This window comes from Corvus kubaryi, unplaced genomic scaffold (assembly GCF_017639235.1).
Source record: "Corvus kubaryi isolate FWS band 111438036 unplaced genomic scaffold, C.kubaryi_AGA036_p1.0 66, whole genome shotgun sequence".
NCBI lineage: Eukaryota > Metazoa > Chordata > Aves > Passeriformes > Corvidae > Corvus > Corvus kubaryi.
This window is the reverse complement of record NW_024582054.1, coordinates 6,662,231-6,686,659: the sequence shown is the minus strand read 5'-3', so window position 1 is coordinate 6,686,659 and position 24,429 is coordinate 6,662,231. Positions and strand designations below refer to the sequence as shown.

The 24,429-nt window shown below is 39.3% G+C and overlaps 1 protein-coding gene across 9 annotated transcripts in view; it reads right to left on the bottom strand.

Annotated features, from left to right (window-relative positions):
- MEIS2 (Meis homeobox 2) overlaps window positions 1–24,429 on the bottom strand; it is a 172,879-nt gene that overhangs the window by 29,968 nt on the left and 118,482 nt on the right. The window contains exon 10 of one of the 9 annotated variants that reach the window (XM_042047501.1): window positions 14,345–14,454. The exons of the other annotated variants lie outside the window; for them this stretch is intronic. Within the exon in view, the coding sequence (XP_041903435.1) occupies window positions 14,361–14,454 (94 nt within the window). The 3' untranslated portion in view covers window positions 14,345–14,360. Of the gene's footprint in view, window positions 1–14,344; window positions 14,455–24,429 lie in introns of those variants that run through there. 9 annotated transcript variants of the gene reach the window in all.

Sequence of the window (24,429 nt, the reverse complement as noted above, 5' to 3'; positions counted from 1 at the left end):
CTAAACTAATGATTCACTTCAGGAAAAACACCCAAGGTATCTGTGAGTGAGATGGCATCTACTTTTCATCTGTAAAGAGAGTAAAGTCTGAGAAATGAGGGATTAAGGAAAAGGCTAATGATACAGGAAGCAACTGAGAAAGCATCTTATCTTGAATCAAATGACTGGCTTTTCCCTGAGTTCACTCCCCAGATCTGAGTAGCAAGAACTTCAAGCAATCAGCAGTACTCCATCTTTCCCTCCAGAAAGCAATATTGTTCTCCTGTGTAGAAGTGAACTCTAAACTGCTGTGCCTTCATTTCTCTCCTCCTTTTATACATCTGACTGACAAAACTACTGAGTTTCAGTAGGCACTGAAAAGTTAAAATTGAGAGAAAGAAAGGCGTCCTGGAAAACATACATGGGCAGACCTCCCCACATTCAAGACCTTCACAAAAGAGTACAGTGTTAAGGAAGTTCCACATGGTTTTAAAGTTAATAGAAAAATCCTGATTTATTTTTCAATATAAAACCCAGAAATATTCTCAGTGTCTTCCAAAGCACTTACTGGCTGCTTTACAGGACACTCTGCCCATCAACATACAATATATTCATTTTTGAGATGCAGTGTTGCTTTTAAAATGCAGGTTTTGTTTTCCGTCGGTTTGTTCCCTCCATGTATAATGGCATATTCTTCCTACACAGGGAAAGTAGTCCTTATTAAACTTGCAGGCTTACAAATGAACAAGGCCAGACAATGTAAAGAGCTGTAGAAACTTTTTTGGGGGTTGATTTATGTTGAAACAAGCAAGTGAAATACAGCATATTTTATATTGTCTGATAAAGGATGGTTTATAAAAAGCCCTTCAAAATGCAATGCTTTGAAAACCACAATGAAAAATGAATTTTTGATAAGTCTTGCCTCAGTGATAGTCTTGGCCAAGAAGAGACATCTACTATGCAAGTGCAATACAGGATTTTGACTTGAGAAACTCTGTATGGAGTGTGTTTTACATCAGTCATTGAATTTAGGTAAGGAATCCAGAAGAAAAAGAAAGAAGTGATAGAACCAGTAGACATTGAAGAATTATTACAATCTATTTAAGGCAAGAAGCACATTCTGGACTATAATTTTCCTGATTACACAGAAATGCCTCACTTGATCCGAATTTTTAATCCCTTTCTGCTTTCATTGGTATTTTTGAAGATGAAACATAGTAAATCTTCTAATTTCTCCCAGTGCTCAGTTTCTCCTGCAAATTGCCCTTTTATCATTGGTAACATCAAACTAACGAGTTCACCATTCCAACCTTATTCTCCAAATAACAAAAAAAAAAAAAAAAAGGAAAAAAAAGGAAGACAGCTGAGCTTTCAGAGAGGTGCAGAAAGGCCTATCATTCTGGATTATTCACTTTTGTATACCAGTCATTAGACATGTCTCTCTCTGAAAATTCTGACTTGGGAAGATTTTTGCCAAGACAGCATTCCTGATTCTGCATTGTCCCACATCTTGGATATAGACATCATTTAATACGAAGCCAGTATGAGACAGTCTTAATAGGTATTGTGGGCTTTTGTATGCGTTGAGTGTGGAGTTGATCACTTAAGGTGCAAAACGTTGACAAATCAGCTTTAGTAACATTTTTCTGCGCAGAAAGGTTTTTTCAGAGCATGTGGCCTTTAGGGATCTTATGTTCTTCAAGCACTTATATTCTTCCTCTTCACTTATTTTTGATAAGTGGTAAGAAAAGCTAATTATACCTTTACTGTTCCATAGGGCCAGGTTTCACTGGATGTAAATCACTTTGGTGTAGTTATGCTGATTACTATTATAATGTTAATTTTTGCATTCTCACTGTCCTAGAAAGCACCTATCATAGCACTGCACTCCCAGGGTACCTCAGTTTAAGCACCTGTAAATGCTCAATTCCCAGTAAGGGAATTGAGGCTACACAGAAAGTTTTCTGGTGCACTTGGTGCGAAATGGAAAGGGGTCAACTTCTTAAGAACATACTGACATCATGTTCCCTTACACCTCAACCCAGACCAAAATATGGGTTAGCTAACAGTTTAGGAAACCAAATTAACAGATTTCCTTATTGTGTAACATTTCTCCACCAGCAGAACACCTTGAATTAATTCAGGCAGTGTGCATGTTTTGAAACTTTTGAAAGTTCACTTGCTGCAGTAGTCTTGAACTTCATTTCAGAGAAGTGAAAGTGTGTTTGCCACCTTTTTGTGAACTCTCCAGAGAAATAATGTTCAGTGTAATAAGCATAAGCCTTGCTACCTGACAGGAACTTGTGGCAAGACCAGTAGCAGTGATCAGCTAAAAATGTTCAAATTGTGCAGACCTGTGTTTATGCCAAGGATTAATTTGGCCATTAAGTTTGAATTGTATCTGGGTTTTAAAAATTCAGTAGAGCTGTGTTGCTTTGAATCCAGGGCCTTAGATTTGGGTTGACCTTTCCTATTCTAGCTCAAAAACATAAGTAACTGAAGCAATTTAATACTATAACTAGTATTTTAACAGCCACAAGGGCCTGGTAAAGGTGTGGTATTTTCTCCTCAGTTTTCAAATCATCTGTCTTTCTCTACAGTTTACAAAATTGCTGTTGCCCTGACATCTTCTGAAATGTAAGCAGGGTTGTTGGTTTTCGTGGTTTTTTTTGGGTTTTTGGGTTTTTTTACCAATAGATCTTTTTGAAAAGAAAAGCCTTAGTGTTACATAGATTTACAGTTCTTAAACAACAAATAATACTGTATAAGCCTCTCTTCCTACGTGTTTTCCTTAGAAGTCTGTGGGAGAAGGGGGAAATGCAAGAATTCAATGAAACATAAGCAGCAAGTAAACTGTTCTATCCTCTCCAATTACACAAAAATAGGAAGGGAGCATCATTTTCAAAGGAACAAATGTTACACAAGACATGCCCTTTAAATCCTTTTTAAGGCTCTGTGACCTGTAAAACTATCTGCAATATCAGCAACAGAAAGCCTTGCACAGAACAAATGCTTATGTTTTATGTGTACTGTATTTGCTAATCATTAGTTCATAAGCAAGAGCAGATATACAGTGTGCTATAAATAATGACGGGAATGTAAAAGTGAATTGATCTCTCTGGCTATCTAGTAATACTGCTGGCAGAGAACCAGTTTTGAATGGCTGCCAACTACCATAGACCCAGCCAGGGATTTGTCTAGGGGTCTTGCCCTGTCAGGCAGAAAACAGTTTTAAGCTGAGCTCCCAGAACTGTGAGCACCGCCTACTGCTCAACAATGAGCATTTCCTGCAGCGTCCCCTTTACCCACTTAGTTAAATAGCAGAAAACATGCACGAGTTACCAAGCTATGAAACCAAGCATCTAAAAATATTAATCACTGGATAGAGAGGTCAGCGTGCTTGTGAACTGAAGTGAAATACATTGTTCAAATTGACTACACACACGGAGAGTGAGAAACTGGGAGCGAGATCCACACAGGCACACAGACACGCACAAATATGCTAAATTTATTCTGTTGCCAGAGCCCTTAAAGCATTCCACAAATGTATGGTAGCTACTGTGCCGAAATCCTCATGGGTGAGGTAGCAAATAGGCAAAAGAACGGAAGCATTTATAGTGATCTAGATATTTTTAAGAGGATAATTATGCTAAATAATGTGATTGTAATAGAAACAAATGGGGTGGGGCTTTATTACAGGAAAGAAAGGAGGTGGCTCAGAAGCAAGTCCTGACAGCAAAATTATTTCCCCATCTCTAGTGCAAATGGAGCAAAATGGTGGGCTAATTTTCCCCTCTTCCTTTAAGTCAGTCATGCTGATCCACTTATTGCATTGCTTGAACTAGTTTTCCCTGTGTATAAACATGGAAAGACAGCTCAGGCAGCAAACTTACCTCGGGATGCCTTGCAGGGATTCAGTAATGTGCCTGCTTGGCACTGTTTCTTGTATCCCTCAAGGCTCTCTCCCAATCTCTTTGTAAGATCAGCTCTGGCTCAAAAAAAAAAAAAAAAAAAAAAAAAAAAAGAGAGAGAGAGGACGAAGAAGAGGAAGAAAAAAACGGAGTCCCATCAAATGATACAGTTCAGCTTCATCTAATCCCTTTTCTAGATGATTCTGATTCACTGTTTGGTACAGGATCAGAGTGTGTCGTTCATGTGTGTGTATGTGCGTGCATGTGTGCAGGCACATTGATTATGTCTGTTCAGTATTTATATTCATATATAAACCTATATATTATCTTTGCTTACAAAGAGAGGACACGTTGCTAATTAAGTACTGGTAAATTGAATTTCTTCAAAGTGAAGCTTATAGATCAGAGACCACAGGACTTGGTCTGCTGCTTTGGTTTTGAATTTGGTATTGCTTTATTGAATTTTATAAATACCAACCAAATTCAAACAAAACTGATTTAGATTTCACCTCATCACTTAAAATATATTTTGTAGAGTACAGCCTGTGCAGTAATCCTCTGCTATACTTTAATTTGGTTTTAATTTTATAGGCCCTGTTTTAACTGCATATTTCCAGACCTTTATTTCTCTCACAGCTCTTAGCAAAATGGTAGCTCATAAACACAAGCTCTGGTGTATAGACTTTGCATTTCATCCCAAAGTATTTCCTTTTTTATAGCCATGGTCTTTCCATCTTAGTGCTCTGAGCTTGGGTCACAAATCTCACTGCTATTCCAGTGTGTGACATCTTCGCTCGTTTGCCGCTGCTCATTAACAAACAATACTGCTGTGAAATTGGTTTAATGACAAAGTAATAAAATTGCTATTCTGCTCACAGATTGCCTGAGGCACTTTGAGCTCCTACAAGGCTTACTGTGGGTGCCAAGATACATTAAGCTGCTTATTCGTAAAAACTGCATCATCCGTTTTTTTCACAGGTTTTTTCCTTTCCCTATCTAGCCCCTGCTTCTTTTTATCTTCAAATAAAAAGATATATTTGCTTATGTTCTTCCATGCTGTCAAGTTTTTACTTTCATGCATATTTCTGGAAAATGAAAGTGTATTTCATTTCATTTTTCTTTTTAAAAGGTCACTCTGTCCCTATTCCAAGGTTGTTCCTGGACTCCAAACCCTTTGCAACGCAACATTAAGGGGGACTTATTTTAATATACCGTATTATGTAATTGGGATACTAGATAGAGTTAGTCCTATTTTAGGCATAGCTGGATAAGAGAACTACTTATAGAATGAGTTTCCTTTTTTAAAGAACTGATTCGTGCAATGCAACTATTTTCTGTCAAGGTTTCAAGGCAAAAGCATTTTTTTTGGTTTCTGCTTTAAACGGGAAAATAATTATATCATACCTAGTTACTTTTCATACTCAAATTCTACAAATACTAAAATATGGCAGAGTAATGACAACCAAAAAGCTTTGAGAAGCATGTGGTTTTCATAAAGAACTGCATGTTTTAGAAAGTCTTCCTTTTCTTTTTCTTTACACCCCCTTTTTTCATTTGTGTGAGGCCCGTATGGACCCAGAGATTTCCTGCTGGCAGACAATGGTAAAACAACCCAGTTGATCTCTGACAGGTGGACATGTCCTGATATAGTCAGGCATCTTGACACTACCAAAACAGTGTAAACAAACAGTCCTAATTAATACTACTTTCACATTTTAAACAAGTATGCTAAACATTTATATTTATCAGTTTTCATTCAGGGAATAATTGTAATCTCTAAATGCTTCATTGCACTTACATGTGTACATTTGCACACACCTATATAAAGTACTTTTTAGGGAAAACAATGGGAAAAAACCCCCATGTCTTTTTTCCACTTCAATAACAAGTAATTTGACCTGCTGAGTAGCTTAGGAAATGTGGTTTGGGTATCTGTGATGGTTAGCTAGCAGTGGAAAAACTGGTTCAGAAACAATAAGACCTGGTCTGAACATGAATCTCACATACACACCCCGCTGCCCCCCTTCTCTGCTTCAAACCTCAGACTGATCCTCCTTTCAAATATCTCATGCTTCAGGGCTTCCCCAGGTCAGATTCATTGCAGAATGTGTCTGACCTGAGGAAGCCTCAGAGCATGAGATTTGAATGTAGCAGGCTGATGCAAGCCCAGGAGAGACTCCCAGCCTAGTGAGCACCCCTCGGTGGGATTATCCAAGGTAGGAAGGCCTGCTGGAGGTCAGGAAAGGATTTAAACACGCACTGAGGAAAGTGAGGGATAATGGGAGTCACTACGGCTGAGTTGGGCTGCTGACTCTGCTCAGAGGTGGTCATGAAATACGTTGGGAGATCAGGGAAGAAAAGGGAAATAAAATGGAGGAAAGAGGAAACTGTGAGTCAGAGGAAAAGGATAAGCTGATGTTTAAGACAATTTAACTGGCTGCTGAGAGGTAGACAGGACCTCCAGAAGTGCAGGAATGGAAAACCTGCGAAAGGCTGGCAATTATCCTCTTGGTTGAGGAAGAGTTAATGAGGTTAAAACCCACATATCACAGAAGGTTCAAATCAGAAGTAGATCCTTTTTGTGCCTTCTATAAGTATTTTCTAATTTTCTGTTTCCCTATGACCTTTTTCTGTGCCCAGTAAAAGGAGTGTAGAAAGCATGCTAAAACTGATTATGGCCCCATGATCTCCAGGTCAGGTGTTTTTTTCTCCACGTGGGGTTCAAAACTTCCTGCTGCCTGTTCTAAATTCTGCTATCTAATCCAAAAAGTGACTTACAAACTTTGTGTAGCCCAAGCATGTGGGTGTGGGTGCTGTGAGTCTTAGAGTCACTGACTCTCTGCTTAGAGGGGATTTCCCCACTCCAGAGGAAGCTGGCAGTTCATGCTCTTTTTGTGTTGCTTGGGAGTTGCAAAGGTGCTCATCATCTTGGTCATGGAAATCAATGGGAGCTAAGCCCTAAGTAGGAGTTAGGAGCACACATGTGGAGATCAGAGTTTTCATATTCCAACCAGGAGAAAACCTACAACGCATCCACTGGAAATACTAATGCAAGATTAATTAAGCTTCTGCTTAATTCTTCTGCTAGGCAGATTTGGGCTGATTTACTGTTCAAAGGGAAAATATTCAACTATCTACTTATCCTAACATTTACTGGAGATCCTAGAAGTACGTATCAGGCCCCAAGGATACTATACGGAAGCTTCTGAATTACTTTATTTTCCTCTCTGTGAAATATACACTCATAACTTGCTTATTTTTCTATTCACATTTTAATGGATCAAATCTAGGCCCAAAGTTTGTGTTGTAGAGAGCATATGTATATCTTTTCTTGGACCCCTGTGTAGAGCACAAGCACAATCTGAGAAAAGAATTTGGCCCATATGAAGGGATTGTCAGGTTTTAAAGATGTGGTAATTACAAGCACACAAGGAAGCCATGAAAGTCTGGATGAAAAATTCAAATGAGCCAGCAAAGACACAAATTTGGCTTTGAACTGGGAAAGCTCTTGCTTTGATCCTGATCCTTTTGGGCTGCAACCACAAGTTCTGACAACAAGCCACATGTGTATATTGAATGAGCTGATCAGGCTGACTGAGAGGTGTGTCCACTGCCTGTTCTTGCTACCCTGCATGCTTACATCTGGTCAATATTTTGGTATTTTATATTTTTCGTTTTATTTGCAGCTGGTGGCTTATGGTCCTGTGAGCACTGATGACTGAAAAATTTAAAGGTTAAGGGATAAGAGAAAGATGTTGAACACAGTGACACTGAAATTTTGAAAGGAAAATTACTGAGTCTGGGAACTATTCTATAGCAAGTATCTCATTTCTCCTTATCTCTTTCTTTCCCCAAATGGATAAGAAAATGCCTTTGGCCCTCTATAGGTTCTCAGGTTTAGTATATCTGTGATTTTCCAGACTGCCTCAACACACCTCATTTTGCTGTTTTAGAACACTACCTACGAATTTTCCATAGACTTGTTTTGAAAAGTTTCCTCATTGTTTGTAAAGTGATAAATGAAGGAATTGTTTATTTATGAGTAATTAGTGCAGTACCCCCATGGCAGATAACCTGGAACAGATTTTCTGGTGCAAAATTGCTAGAAAGTGTGCCTTTATTAAGACAATCAGGCCAGAAAAATTGGCTGAATGTAGAAGAATACCCCAGTGTAGCTACAACTTTGGTAGGATAGAGATAGGATGATGTGGGCAGCAGCTATCTGTTGTGCCAGCTGTTGTGCAATGGCAAAGTACAGAAGCAGAGGAAGAGGACTGGCTGGGAAGGCCATTGCAGCCAGTCTGGTGTGACAGAGGCACAGCAGGAATTGTCCTAGTTTATCTTTGCAAAGAATCTGGTACCTACAGCTGCATCAAAACCCAAATGCAGGAGAAATGAACAGTCTGAAATTAGGTAAAATGTAAAGAAAGCTCAACTTATTAGATGGACTTTCCATTAAAAGATTTGGTATTTATACATGTCAAGTGTGACTTGCACTGGGCCAGGACAGTCCCACAAGACACTATGCCCCAAGACTCTCTCATGGAGCACAGCTCCCCCAGCTTTCCCCCTGCTCTAAGGGAGCAGCAATTTACTGCTAGCCCACACCAGCTGCTGATAATTCCAACATCTTCACTCCTCCCCCAAATCCGTTCATAGCAGCTTGTATTTTGAGTAGAGGGGAAGAATCTCCTCAAGAGATAACACATTGAAAATAAATGTTAGCTTCTATAAAAGGTACAAGCTTAAGTATGCCATGCCCACTGAATTTATTTAAGGATACAAGTTCCTTTAAGCAAAATGTCAATATTTCATTTCCTTCAAACTATGAAACTATGTTATTTTAGTTGAGCATTAAAGCAACTCTCTGGTTTTATTTGCTAATTGCAATAAGCCTTCTCAAAGGAATGTGATTTGAAAGTTTTTTTAAATGCAGATGACACTAGATTTTGGTCTACAGAGTAAACCAGAAAAATGTTTGCTGAAGGTTACTAGACTTACTTTTCCAAACTCCCCAAGTATTATGTTTTATGAAGGACTGTGTCATTCAGTTATACTTGCACCTTGACAATGATAACTAGCATGGTGCCACGGAAACCGGAAAAATGCATTTAGGGCTGGGCCTATGCATCAGAGAACAGAATCAATCTTCCTAATTAACTGCAAATTAGCAATCCCAAAATGAGTGGGATCAACCTGTCTTCACTGGCCAAGAATCATGTTAAGTATATAGCTTCCTCTAAGTGCCTCTAAATTACATTTATGCCTGTATAAAGTAACATTCTTTTAATCTAATGCTGCATTAATGTCACTGATCTGAAAGTTATTGCACAGTTTTAAATTTCAGCAGATAGGTAGACAGATAGAAAGATAAACAAATTAATAGACAGTTATGGAGATAGCCTGATATTTTGTTATTCAGGGCTCAGAGTAGCTCATAAATCACACTGAAGCCACAAACAAGGTACTAATTAGCATAAGTCTCTGTAAAGAAAAGTTTCTGTTGAATGGAGAAATTCTTTAAGGCCACTGAGTAGTAGCTATTAATAAAGATAAAAATAGTAAATGCAGAATGGAAGATAAAATGCAAAAATGGGACACAGTAGATATTTGATTAATTCCATCCCTAATGATCAAAATCTCCAAATAATGTTAGGCTAAAACTAACATTACTGATATACTGGTTTTACTCTTTAGGGTGTATGATCAAAAAGATCTCGGGTATTGTGTGAGTACAAAGGACTGACCTTGGGTGAATTAGCTTAATTAGTTAATGCTTGTAAAGCACTAGATGGGTGTTAAGTATTAATTAATTATTAATTATTATTGGGTAAAGATGGGATTTGGAATCCCATTGCTCATACATGTGCCCTATCCTTCATGCAAGAGCTTCATGGGGGCCCCACTGCTCTCTGCTTGCCTGCATGTCTCACAAGTCTCAGCAGAGTTTGGCAGCCCCATTCCAAGGAGAGGGAAAGGGGGAGACAGTAGGCACTTTGTCCTGGAGGCTGAGTGAAAAGCTGGATAGAGAGACTTTATTTTCAATTTTTTTAGTGTCTTGCTTTGTGATTTGATGAGAAAATTTGCAGGTTTTAGCTAAGCCAAATTCTCAGTGCAAGTTCCTTAAGGAACTGATGCTCAGATGAATGTCCAAGTTTATCTGCATGTAATGTGAGATTCAAAATGCTTTCCTTTCAGTGCTGTTTTTTTCAGTGCTTTTTTTTTCTTTGTCTTCTTTTCCACATTACCTCATAAAGGTCGTTAACCTTTTTATTATCATGATTTATACCATTTAATATTTAAAGAGAATAGTTAGTTTTAAATTACAGAGGATCCCTGACGAGCTCACAAAATATACCTTCTCGAAATTATTCTGAGGTATCCTTCCCAGTCACCTTTGCCCAGAGCTGTTCTTGATCAAATGTTGGTAATATTCATTTTAGGTTTATTTTCAGGGTTATTCAAATATTAGTTATTATAAATCCCACTAAAACACTGGCTCTCAGTCTAATATTTTCCTTTCATTTTAGTATGATACATAACTATTGGTAAATGACATTGAAAGGAATGTAACATTTACCTACGTTTCACTTCACATTAGCATTGTCCAATTTCTCATGTTTTAAATTTTTCTGCCTGACTGCAGCCTAGAAGAAAATACATGCTGGAATAATTATATGAACAATTTAGATTTAACATATTGAATAGCAGAAGAGATCATGCCCGCCCATTTGTATTTTTTCTCCCTTTCTCCATGCTAGTCTGGAAGATGAGTAATTTCTCTCCTTAGAAGCATACCTAATAAACAAAGCTCTAATGCTTAGAAGGGAGTGAGGGGAGGAAAGCGCTTTATTACTACTGTTAGATCAATACACAAAAATCTCAGGATGATAGGGTAATTAAAACACGCACAAAGTAATTCATCAACTTTCACTTGCCTTTTGAACCAGCTTTTTGATCCCTGATGTTTTTACTTGCCGGAATTCAAGACAGCTCTCAGCCAGCATTTCCCACTTAGCTTACAGCCCTGGTTTTCATTCACAAACAAGAAATTGTGTTGGCCTTGCAACGCATATGCTTCATGTTTTTTCATCCCTTCCCTGCTCTTTGTCTGGTGTGAGATGCTAGCTAGCAGTGAAATTTACCTAAGAGCTAAGAAAAAGGGGAAAAACAATCTGCGCTGTTTGACAAGTGAGAAGTTCAGCATCTACTCAATCACTGATAATTTTATGCTGCTGGTTATTACACTTGGATTGTTTGTAAGTGCTCCTATTACAAAATGAAATAACCACTTCTGCTGTAATGAATAGACCAAAGAGTGTTTGAAACATTTTCATGATTAAAAATAATATTAAAACTTTCTTTGAGTTATCTAGTGGAAATGTCTCATTTCAGCTGGGGGCTGTGAGGAGCAGCGTTCGCACCACAGAGCACCACTTCCTGCGCTCCCAGAGTCGACTGTTATGATAATTACCTTACTGGCATTCCTGTTTTGTTTCCCAGACCCCCAAATGTTTCTTTTCTAATGACAGAGCTCCAGTTGAGGCACTTAAAATGGAACCAAATACTTCTTAGAAAAAAATCAATTCCATACTGATTAGCAAAAATTTTAAATATGACTTCAGTTGAGCTTGGCTATTGTTACAGGTAAGGACTGTGGATCACTGAAAGCAATGGATTTAGGTCTTCATAGGAGTTGATTGTGTATTAATGTAGCAGAAAGGCTAGGAAAGATTTATGCACTGAATAGGCTCAAGTTCCTGCAGAAGATTTAATCATATTTCTTTGCTTACACAAAACACAACCTCCCTTTGTTATTTATCATTTGCCCTGTAAATACCTGCTAGCCTATAAAATCCTCTGTTATTATCTTGTGTTATGATGATGCACAGGGTGTCAGCTAGGGATCAGTCTCCTTGTGCTAGGCTAAATGTACTGATCAAATAATAGAGTCCCCACTCCAAACCTTTCCCAATCTGCATATCAGACAGAGCTCACAGGGAGATGTGAGAGGGTTGTGGTGGTTTGGGAGGATTAAGTAACAATAAAACAAACAATTTAGCATAAAAAATAAGAGTCACTTGCCTAACAAAGACAGATGGGAGTGATTTAAGGCACAGGTAGAGAGGCAGACTCTAAAGAAGCATTTCAAAGGGTGTAAAGGCTAGTTTTAGATGGTTGACAGGGAAGAATCTCTCCACACAAGATGGGGTACATCAGTACAATGACAATGAGTTGCAGTTCTTGGTTTGATTTTTCCAGTCACGAAATAAATAAACCAGGGTACCAAAGTCAAAGAGAGAAGCACAAGCTTCTCCATGACAGCAGCCCAGATTTTTTACAGGAATTTAAAAAATATCTCTGCACTGTTTTTGCTGTACTCCCTGACCAATAGAGAGCCTTGGTTGCAATCACTGGTGCCCCAGGCTGCTGCTATCACTTTTGACTAGCCTTAGCAGGGGCTTTACAGTGGGACCACACTAGTAGTCAGCTGGTTTTTTGGTGTTAAGATAGCCATTTAGTTCTAAGCAAAATTTTCAAGAAGCCCAAAACTTTAAAAGCATCTTACACCATTGCAACTAACTAATTTCAACTAAAATGCAATTATTTCCATGAGACCTAGCTATATATACCTGGGACACTTTGAGCCTAAGTGACTTATGCAAATATGCCTAGCTTATTTTCCATAGAACTTGAACTGCTAAGTCACTATAGGCTTTAAAAAAACCCCCAAACTTGGGGTTGCTCCCCCTTATTTTTCTTTCACAAGATGAAATACAATACTCAACAGATTTATGAAAGGAAACCAGATTAAGTGGTGTATTTCACAACTGCTAAAAAGCAAACCAAATAATATCTGCCATTTATTGAACATCTTATTCTGAAGAATAATCCAGCTTGGTTTCAGATTTTCAAAATTAAACATCCAAAATATTCACTCCTGGGATGAAATTAAGTATGAAAATTTCTGCTCGGAATCTAGTTATTTCAAAAACTTATTGGTCACTGAAAATAGGTGCATTATAATGATGTGTCATCCACTATTACTGTAATAGGAACAGCTAATGAATAACAGAATTATATTTAAAATGAATAAAAATTATGAAATTTGATGTGGCAAATGTGGTATACATTCTTCAGTAAGCAAGCTTTAAATGAAATACAATTTTTATTGGAAGATAATCCATTCTAGCAATAAACTCAAACCCACAATTTTTGCAGCCAAAAATAGCAACTTTGCTGACAGTCTTCTCTGAGCCTTAAAAGCAACAGTCCATCACACAAAATATATTTTTATTTCTGATAGCTCTCGGTTTCTGCATATAAAGAAGAGGTTATTGTAGTACCTAACATCACAAAGTATGACAGCATTATTATTGATGTTTTTAGATGGAATAACTGAGGCAGAAAGAAGCAAAGTGACCTACCTAAGCAGCTCAGAGACACAAGAAAGAAAATACCCTATGTCTGTTGGGTCCCAGCATACAATTCTCTTGGCTACACTGCCACTTTTTATGGCTGCTATTATGGATTACTTGATCTTAATGTTTGAAATTCTAGGGTCTCAATAGGATAAATTCTATTTATCCCAGAATACATCTTATGTATTTTCGATTGCCTTATTTAATACAGGTTTGATATCTTAAAAATAAACAACTTGTAGAAGTCAGAACAAAACCCATACAAATGTTTGTGTGTTGCAAAGAATAGGAACTGTATTCTTCCATAAGTATGAATTCAGTAGGGGACATAAAAATTTCCTCTCTTTAAGACCTTTCGATCTCAAGGGTTTGCCAGACTATCCTTTTCTCTAAATCTTATTCTCTGTCATTGATCATGGCCTGATTTGTGGATGTAAGAAACATCATGCTATAAAGAAGTTCTTCTGGCACCAACTCCTCATTCTCAACTGACTCTCCGTCTTATAGTTAGTGGAAATAAACATGGAGCCAATTCATGCAGTTCTGTACTCAGACAGACGTCCTCTGATTTGAGCAAGGCCTGGCAGGACCTCCCCTGGGATGGAGGCAGTCCCCGTTGTGATGTGGGCGTTGCACCATCACTGAGCTTCCCTGCCACATGGCACATGGGCTACCACGCATTTTCCTAACAGTTGTTACTAGTCCTGGTGAATCTGCCCCTATTCCTGGTGCTGTGAGGAGATCCTTGCAGCAGGATATGCACCGCTTCATTTGAAGGCTGCACCTGACTTCATGTCCAGTTGAGAAGGATATGGATATAACTGTCCTCTACCTTTGCTCTAGACCAAGCATTGTAATCAATACTATTTATTACACAAATGCTTTTGCATGGCATATAGATTTTGTTGTCTTAGAAATGAAAAGTTTCACAGGAGCTGAGAAAAAAATGAACCAACAACCCCCCAAGCTCCCCCTTCCCAAACCACCCCCTCGATTATAAATTATGAAGAGAAAAATGCTTATCTCCCCACATCCATGCTTGAACAATTCACAGAGGGCTGACCGCGTTTTCATCCAGCTGACCAAGACCAATGTAACTGTAGGCTTGTGCTGAGGTATAAGGTGTACCGAAAAATATTGCACTGAAAAAAGGACAGGTAAAATATTTGGACAAGGATCACATCCAATCCAAATCTAGCCTCATAAGAAAATAAAACCTGAATTTTTCATAGACCATCTTGGGCTTTGGCACTGCAAGTTCAGTATTATGGCCTAAGAGAATAGGAAGAATGAACCAAAAATCTCAAAGCAATATGCACTTGTTAAAGAAATATTGCCTCAGACCTAGCTATATAGCACTGTGACTGTGAGCTAACATATTAAATTCTCTTTAATTCAACAAGTACTTGAGTAATACCTTTGCAAAAATTTTCACACTTCCAACAACAGTTGCTGTGTTTCTTCTGAGCAAATTGAAAACACTAACTATAAGAGCACATAGAGGAATTTTTTCATATCACATTCCCTCACAAACTCTCACAGTTACTGACTTCCTGAGATATTCAGTCTCAAAAGTTGAAGTTGCTCTGCCCTCCTTGAAGAAGAGCTTGGGTTCATCAGCTCTGTGAGGGACCAGAAGTTAGGGCACAGCGACAGTCTCAAGGAGGATAACTTGAAGTGTGAATATACACTATATCAGCTGTTAATAATGAGCTGTGCATGCTCTCCAAAAGAGTAAATCAGAATTATCCCACCTTCGAGAGGTAAATTGTCTCAGAAATGCTGCATTTATCATGGAGAACACACGTATAAGTAATTACCACAAAGTGTCTGTCAAGATAAAAGTGCACATTATACTTCATGGTAGGTTTTGTGCCCATAAAACCTGTTGTGTGACTCTCCTAAGATAGAGAAAAGAAGGAGAGAGAGATTGAGCCTGCTTTGTCACCTGTAGTGTCTGGAATACAAATGTAGTCAGGAAGTGATGGATGAAGTAAAAGAACTTCTCAGTTTTTTGTTAGTCTGATTCCTCAGATTCCACAAGGGCCAAGATTTCACCTGACTGTGCTAAGAAGGAGTTTTTCTGATCTTGATTCTATTTCTATTCAGGATATGGGTAGACAATCATAAGCAAATGATTTACTATTCCTCAATAAGAGAGCACTCATCAGCTATACCTCAGTAAGTGACTGCTAGTCTGAGCTCATTATACAGCAAAATATGTTTGTATGTACCACTTCTTGGGGGATAAATACAAGAGATATTGAGGAATTTACTGTTTAACCAGGCATCAAGTGTAAAAGACAAGTGAACAATGTGCATGGGACAATGTGGGGTGCTTTGACAAAGGATGCTATGGTCTCATGACATCCTAGCCCAAAGCTTGTTTTGGACTGAAGTTTTGAGGATAAAAAGTAAACAGAGACAGGGCATAATCACTCTGATTTGGGGTAGGCAGAATTGGGACCAAGTTCATCCTGCATAATGTCAAACATTGGAGAGTCACTCCCACCAGCAGTAAAGAAAACTAGGTACTTTCATAGAGCAGGTTAACCTGTGATCCAAACTGCTCTGTGAAGTACTCTTCTCCATCTGTGTTGATTAGAATAGAGAAACAATACTCTTAATTTAAGTGCTCACTTAGCTGCTTAATGTCAGCTTGAATAAGAGTGGATGAGAACCAAGAAAATTGATCAAAAGCATAGGTCACCTTTTGCAAGGTATTAGGCGAGCTACAATGTTGAGCTTAATGTAGAGCAGCAGAATTTTAATAGTACAGTGTCAAACTGGGAGCTTCGTCTCATAAGCGAATAAAAAATTGACAAGCATTCTATCCTCCATGTCAACAATTTGCAGAGACAGACAGAAGAAACATGGCAAAGGTAGGAAACATAAGAACTAATCCCCACTTTGCAGCATTGAACCACCACAGTAAACTGTTTCTGGAGCTAAATGTGAGCCCAGCACAGAGAGATAAGTCAGAATCATTTCCCTGGGGGCTAGACTGCTGCAATCCAGAAGGACAATAGACAGGCAACAGATCAGTTAAGAGAAACAACAGCTAAGCAGGAAAGGCTACACACCAAAGAAGCCAGGGACTTACAGCCAGAATGTATAGGTGCCACTCCAGCAATAACATTGACACGTAAAGCAATAGCAAGGAAACAATCACTCCCAGCTCGTACACAGTATCTGAACAGAGTTGTGACAGAGCTAAACTGACTTAACTACAAAACATCACCCAGAACACCCTGCCAGTACCAGGGTAAGAGGGATTCCCGAAGATTCATTCGCATTGGAACTGCCTTAACCTGGTGAGAAGATTATATAAAGAGTATAGACTTCCAGCATAAAACCAACCAATAGTATGAAGACAGCAGCAAAGTAGAAGAAAAAAGGAATATCCATAGAAATAAGGATTTGAAGACCTGCTCAAAAGTCAGGACACTTGAGGTACTTTGATGTCTCAAAAATTGTAGGAGATGGCATGGGTGCCACGTCTCCAGATTGAACTGTATGCTCACAATTTCTGGTCCTCAGTTGAATGCTTGTTGGCACAAAAGTCACAACAGCCAGTAATTGTTAAAAACAAAAAGTAATAACTCACTGAAACTCAGAGGAATAATCACAGGCTGTAAGCAGAAAGAGTTTGGAGATGGCCCCAGGAAGTCATTCTGCATTACAGGTAGCATGAAGCCTAGTTGTTGCTGCAGAAGCTCTGTAAATAGCTCTTCTGACACTCAGCCAGATAATTTGGGAAGGATTTTGTGTACCAGCACACAGTACATGAAACACCTATTAACTTCATTCATTCCCCAGCCAGGACAGGGCTAAGCAATCTCCAACCATTCCATGCAAGTGCTGCGTCATAATTCAGTCATCAGGAGGTGCTTACAGAATCAGGAGCCATCAGCAAGTGCTGCTGCCTGAAGTCGAAGCGCCTCACCTCCGTGACACATCAGAGCATCAAAGGCTCATAAAGAGAGTGCCCCCAGGCCACTCCCAAATTCAAGTCTTCTGTGTGGCAGTACTGCTAAACCACTGAGATAGCTTCACTTCAGCTGTCAGAACTGGGGCTCTTTTGCTGTCTGCGTGTAAAAGCACCATTTTCAGGCTGTCTGAAAAAATAAAATTATACTGGGAGCAGGGAGAAAGAAGTGCAAAATGATGCTTTCCCCTCACATAGCAAACCTCTCAAACTAATCAGTCATAGGGGAGGCCAGGTGTCATTTTTGACATATTATTTAGCATCTCTCTCTTTGTTTTATTCGTTTCTAGACCAATGCTGTTTTACTAATTAAGGAAAATGAAATTTCCAGTGCTTGAAATTCAGGGGTGGCCTCCTCTGTGAGCCAGTTTCCCAGTTCTCCATGAACAATTCAAAAATAGAATCAAGTTGGGTTTGTTGTTTCGTTTCTTTTAATTGGTATCAGTTTGTCTAGTGCACAAATGCACATGGATGTAATTTAGTGAGCTTCAGTCTTCCTCTTGTGGCAAATTGATAGGAAAATTTTATTATGAGTGGAACAATGACTACAGGGAGTGAGGGAGAATCTTGGAGAACTACACGTAATTCGGTTGACTAAATGTAATACCTGCATTATCTCAGTAGCTAATGAAAACAGTGCTGAATATTGGCAAAGCCTAAACCATTTTTGATTCCAGCTCCTGTCAAAAGGCCACTCCATAAATCATACCTGAATTTTATTTAGTGTCAGGAGCCAGTAATCTGACAGAGTGCAATGAGGTGTTTGGGCCAAAAGATGTATACCAAGTAATGTGTTCCATAGCTTTGTAATCACAGAGTCACATAATCCATCTATGGATTTTAATAAGTAACTTATTATGTTCCCTTTAGTGTTAATTATTTTACACATCACTTGTTCCTGGTTTATTGACACAATTTAATATCTTTATCATATAAAATTACCAGTATAGCCAATCGGTATTTATTATAAATGAGTAGCCTGTGGAGACATTCTGTTATTTCCTTTTTATTCCAAAATGTAAAAGACACAACAGGGTCAGCATCATATTAGACCTTGATTATCTTTGAGATGCAGCCAGTCTCTACAAGCCTTGTTAGGGATAGCAAGGTCAGAGTTATTGATGATGATTGGTCAGCAATTTTCAACTGATTTTTCTTTTTTATCTGCTTGTCTTTATACACCTGAAAAAGGGCCAGATCCAAAACAGTCTGGGTTTCATTCTGCTAGCTGCTGTTAATCTGTAAGAGAATGCACAAATACCCTGCAGGAATGGGATCTAAATACCTAACCATCATCTGTCTAGAAAACAATATGAATCTTATTTATTTTAGCTAATGGAAAATATTTTTTCTGGTTCCAAATGCTAGCCTTTTGCATCAAGTTTTCCAGCTTCTTTACAAATTGTGATGCTTACTTATATTTTAAAGAAATTTTAATTAAAGCATATGCTCTTAAACATTTTAAAATAAAATAATAACACATTTTTATAAAATATAAAGTTTCAATCAAATCCGTATCCCTTTAACTACCCATTCTGCAATAAGAATCCTAACTGAGGGTGAAGGTGTGTGTTACATTTCTTGGAGGAAGGTGAGTCTGAGCAGTCTATTACTTTGAACTCTGTCTCATTCATTTTTCTCATGAGCATTTGAACAATTTAACTTTTCTCCATGAATGTTTGTTGATAAATTCTTTCCAAGCTCATCCACTTAGCAATAGAACAGCGATTTTTCAGGTGGAGAAAGTGGGAGGAATCTTTACTATTGTCTTCCTGCCTTACTTTGAACATTTGTGCTGTCAGACTCATACCTTTGCACCAAGCACTATACTCCAGCAGTCCCGGCAGAGGCAGGGTAGGCAGCAGCTATCCTAGAACTGCTTATGTTAGGACTTTCACCTTGTTGGATTAGGAATGGCATAAACTACATATCAGGACTATATTCTTGTAGCTCCCTACCCTGTTCCAGTGCTGACTGGCTCATTAACACATTGATAATATATGAAGACAAATACAAATATTGCACTGCTTTAGAAATAAGCGAGAAGTTAAAATTTCTTGTACTGTCCTTCCCCATCTCCCCCAGCCAGTCAGGAACCTGAAGGAGTCCCTAACTGTAGGTTTGCAATCAAGGAATGAACAAATGTCCCCATAAAACAGTTACTCAGTGTTTGTGAAAATAACACCGAGAACTGGTCACAAATAATAGAAAACTGTCGAATGTGAGAAAAGATAAAAGGCACTGTCAAATCCACAGTCACATAGGCTTTGCAGTTAGAGGGCTGAGCTCCACAAAGAACAGGTAGAAATACGACTGTGATGCTTTGTGCTCACGCTGCACAAAGAGTTTGGCTAGAATAAGAGCTGCTTTGCCCTGACGGGGTTCTGGGATAATCATAATGTGGATGCAAGAATATTTCTCCTTCAGCCTTCTGACTTGTTCCTTCGGCACAGGACTGGTTCCCATTCTTGCTCTTCCATAGACTCATGTACTAGGGTCTAGGTATTCCACTAATTTATGATTGTTCTGCTGTTCCTTAATATAGACCCATGTGCATATGGAGTTACTGTTCTCCAGATAAGATGGAATTTTAAAAATCTCAGCTAAGATCTCATTTTTCTACTATACTTTCTAATAGTGATATTTCAGGGAAAGACCTGCTGTAAGAGAACCGGGGAAAAAAAATAAAAGGTAAGTCTCCTGTTTTTGCCAACTTGCCTATTCCTAATTCAGTAAGTTGTTCCTGCACTGTCCATGAGAGAATGAAAACTTGAGAACATCCTTCCTTTTGTTAGTAAAACTGTTGTACAGCTATTTTCATGGAGACAGTGATCAAAAATCATGCCATATGGCTTAGGCAACCAATGGAAAAACGGAAAAAGTGAATAATGATGCATGTGGGGAACTGATTTTGTAAGCCGTCCCAGGCTCAGATTTATTTACGTAAAACACTCACTGAGTAATCAACAAATGAACAGAAAAGCAAAAAACACCGACTCTGTCTGAATTAAGTCTGTATTAAGAAGAGATTTCTTCACTCTATCCCTAACTGTGTTTCCATTCTTTAAAAACTCCTGGGCAAAATCAAAAAAATATTGGGAAAAAACTGACCCTGGTCGGTCAAATTGCTAGTACATATTAAGAGAGGGAGATGGAAGTGCAGCAGGGTTTGGTCCTCCATCCTTCACAGCATAATCTCACCTATTGAATCATAGCATGGTTTGGGTTAAAAGGGACTTCAAGCACCATCTAGTTCCACCCCCAGGGACACCTGGAATGGGCAGGAACACCTTTCACTAGACCAGGTTGCTCAAAGCCCCATCCAACCTGGCCTTGAACACTTCCAGGCATGGGGCATCCACAACTTCTCTGGAAAATCTGTTCTAATGTTTCACCACCCTCACAGTAAAGAATTTCTTCCTAATATCTAATCTAAACCTATCTTCTTTCAGTTTAAAACCATGTGCTGGTTTTGTCTGGGATAGAGTTAATTTTCTTCACAGTAGCTAGTATGGGGCCGTGTTTTGGATTTGTGCTGGAAACAGCATTGATAACATGGGAATGTTTTCAGTACTGCTGTGCAGTGCTTACAGAGAGTGAAGGCCATTCCTGCTTCTCACTCCACCCCACCAGTGAGGGGACTGGGGAAGCGCAAAGAGTTGGAAGGGGACACAGCCAGGACAGCTGACCACAACTGACCAAAGGGATATCCTACACCATATGGCACCATGCTCAACATATGCAGTGGTGGGAAGAAGGCGGGGCGCTGTTCAGAGTGATGCTGTTTGTCCTTCCAAGCCGCAGTTACATGTGATGGAGCCCTGCTGTCCTGGGAATGGCTGAACACCTTCTTGCCCATGGGAAGTGGTGAATTAATTCCTTGTTTTCCGGTGTGAAGCTTTTGCTTTACCTATTAAACTGTCTTTATCGCAACCACAGCTGTTCTCACTTTTCCAATTCTCTCCCCCCTCCCACTGGCAGGGGGGAATGAGTGAGCAGCTGAGTGGGGCTGAGATAGGACTGAAGTTAAACCATGACAAAGGTTGCCTCTTGTCCTATCACAGCACACACTGACAAAGAGCTCCTCCCCACCTACCTTGTAGGCTCCCCTTAGGTACTAGAAGGTGCTGTAAGGTCTCCCCAGAGCCTTCTCTTCTCCAGGCTGAACAACCCCAACTCTCTCAGACTGCTTTCATAGGAGGGGTGCTCCAGCCCCCTGATTATCTTTGTAGCTCTCCTCTGGACCTGCTTGTGCACATCTATGTCCTGCTTGTGCTGAGGGCCCCAGGGCTGGACACAGTACTCCAGGGGGGAATCTCTCAAGAGATAAGTAGAGGGGGAAGATCACTACCCTCAAGCTGCTGGTCACGCTTCTTTTGATGCAGCCCAGAGTACATTTGACTTTCTGGGCTGTGAGTTCACTGCCAGCTCATGTTCAGCCTCTGATCCACCAGTACTCCTGCATCCTTCTCTGCGGGGCTGCTCTCAATAGGTCCGGGTCCTCATGGGATTTCAGAATGGTGAAAAGCATTTTACAATGCCATGGTGACTGATGCTGCTCTTCAGCAGCACACCTCCCTTCACTGACTTGAGAGAGAAACCACATCTTCTGGCAAGCACCTTGGAACAATGCCCTTTCTGAAATATAGGCCATTTCCTCTCATAAGTACTGTACTGAAGCCACCATGATGATTTGTCACTATATTTATGTCTTCACGTGGGAACTTTTGCCACATTTGCATTCTGCTTTCTTGAGATAAAAAGCTAATGCTAACTCATGGCACCACCACTCCCTCACTAATAGCTGTTAAAGTTTCTTTGCTTATCAGTGTTTTTCAAGGAAGTTCACAACTTGAGAGGTCGACTTTAAACAGATTGAAACATTAGCTTGTAGTGACAAATATAAAAGATAAGATATGTCTGGAAACACATGGAAAATGTGGGAAATATCTTTCTCTTGTTTACCTTGTGAGGTAGAAAAAGAGGAATAAACCTGTTCATGTTCCCAATCAAATACTAGAACAAAGCAGGTCTCAGACAAGGGCTGGGACACAGCAGCAAGTCTGAACTAAATGAATAGTCAGCAGCAGCAATGATTATGAGTCACATACAAAGAAGGGAGTATGTTTTCTACTATAATCACAATAAAACAATGAAGTAGGAAATGGAACTTGAAGCAAGCGCAGCAAAATGTTCTGAAATAGAAATTTGAAAGCACTGCTTTTTCTATTTTCTCTGCTGATAGTTTTCTTCTTTTTTCTTTTTTTAAATCAGAGGAAATCTGGATTGTTCACGCTGGAAAGAAGATATGTTTCTCTCTTTGCTGGTAATCTAAGATATCTCCTGCAAAAGAACTTGGTCTGTGACTAGAGAATCCCCTCTCCTCCCATGCAAACTCTCTCATTCTGACATTTTTCTATATCCAGAGCTCTCCAAACCCTGTGAACCTGCAGAAAATATAACTAAAATAAATCTCAAAACCTAATATTTTCATGTATGAACTGTGAACTATTTGTACTGACAATATGATTTCACTGCAGTGTGAGGTTTCAGGTAAGTATTACGAGACCCTTTCTGTTGCAGAGGGAAGAACTGAATTAAAGAGTAATTACCTCTCAGAGCAGTGACTTACATGTTTCGAATCTCAAGGATAAGCCAAGGAGAGCTATTAGAGTATATCATGCTGGGAGAAGTGAAAAAGCTTAACCTTTTGGAAATTCTTCAATGAAAGGTCCAGGCCCAGTGCTATGCCCCTAAATTCCCTCCCTTTGTTGTGTTTCAGGCTGGGACCAGTGGAGGGGACAGAGATGAAGAGGCTGTTCTCAATTCACAGGGGACCTGTTTGGGCTGAGAGAGCTGAGGAGTCCAGCATCACCAACTATCTAGAAAAAATGACCCAGAAGAGGTGTTTAAAAAAAAAAGTTAAAAAAAAGGAGTTAAAAAGAAAATTGTAGGGGAGGAAGAAAATTCACCGTTATTGTGCGTTAGAGACTTAAATACTTGAACAGATTCACACGGTCAGACTGTGTCATAATCAGAAACAAATTCCTTGTCTTCCAGGAGCTGCCTCAACTAGCTCTTTCCTGGAAATCTCCAAGGAAAAACTCCCCCAAGAGCAGCGAGGCAGCAACAAGGCCCTGTGGCTGTATTCTGGAGTTCTCCCTCCTTTCCCTACCTACCCTGCAACTTGGCACTGTCTCGGCTAACACAAACAAACCTTCAAATATAAGTAGTAAAATATTAGCAACTTTCAGGCAGTTTCTTTTGGGTGAGCAGTAAAGGCTTGGCAAATGTCTTCTCAAGCAAGCCCAGTGAGAATTATTGCTGTCATTAGGGAACCAGTCTCTGGCGAGTCCTTGCCTGCAGTGCTAGCCCAAGAGAGGGGGAACCTTTTAAATTAATCTAGGTGCAGAAAAGAAAACTAATGTGGGGGAGGGGAGATGTTGCCAGCAGTTGAAGTCTGATGGAAAATATAGTGTGATAACAGTATATTTCCTGATTATGGAATGGTTTCTGTAGGTTTGGTTTCACACAAAGGAAAAAAACCTGCCAAACAGAAAAGTAAGCAAATATGGTCTCTATTATAAATACTTCTGCACAGAAGTGCAGAAAGAGAAACCTGTGCCCAGTGCATGGTTTTTAGACAGTGGGATTTATTATCCTCTCTCCTGATGGGTGGGAAAAGGATAATGAAAATCCCAATTATCAAGAGGAATGGAAAGCTTTGTTGTATATCTGAATAGGGCAATGGAATAATTGGTGATTTCTGAACAGGGGATGCACTGTATATGCTGGAGATGGCTGCATTTCTCCTCCCTCCCCAGTGAATCTGGCTACCTGCTTATTTTTGTGTGAGTTTATTTGAATTACACAACTTGGTACATTCCTTTATTGTTCTTCATTAAATGCAATCAGGAATATGAATTAGATATGACAACACTTCAAATAAATACATATCCTGTGATAATACAGAGGAGATCCTTATTTCCAACTTCCTTCACACAGTAAAATGATGAGACACAAAGGAGCTAATATAGTTGAACTTAAGGAGGTTTCTATTAAATCTCTCCTTGAGCTGGCAGTCCTTTCCTTTCCTTTCCTTTCCTTTCCTTTCCTTTCCTTTCCTTTC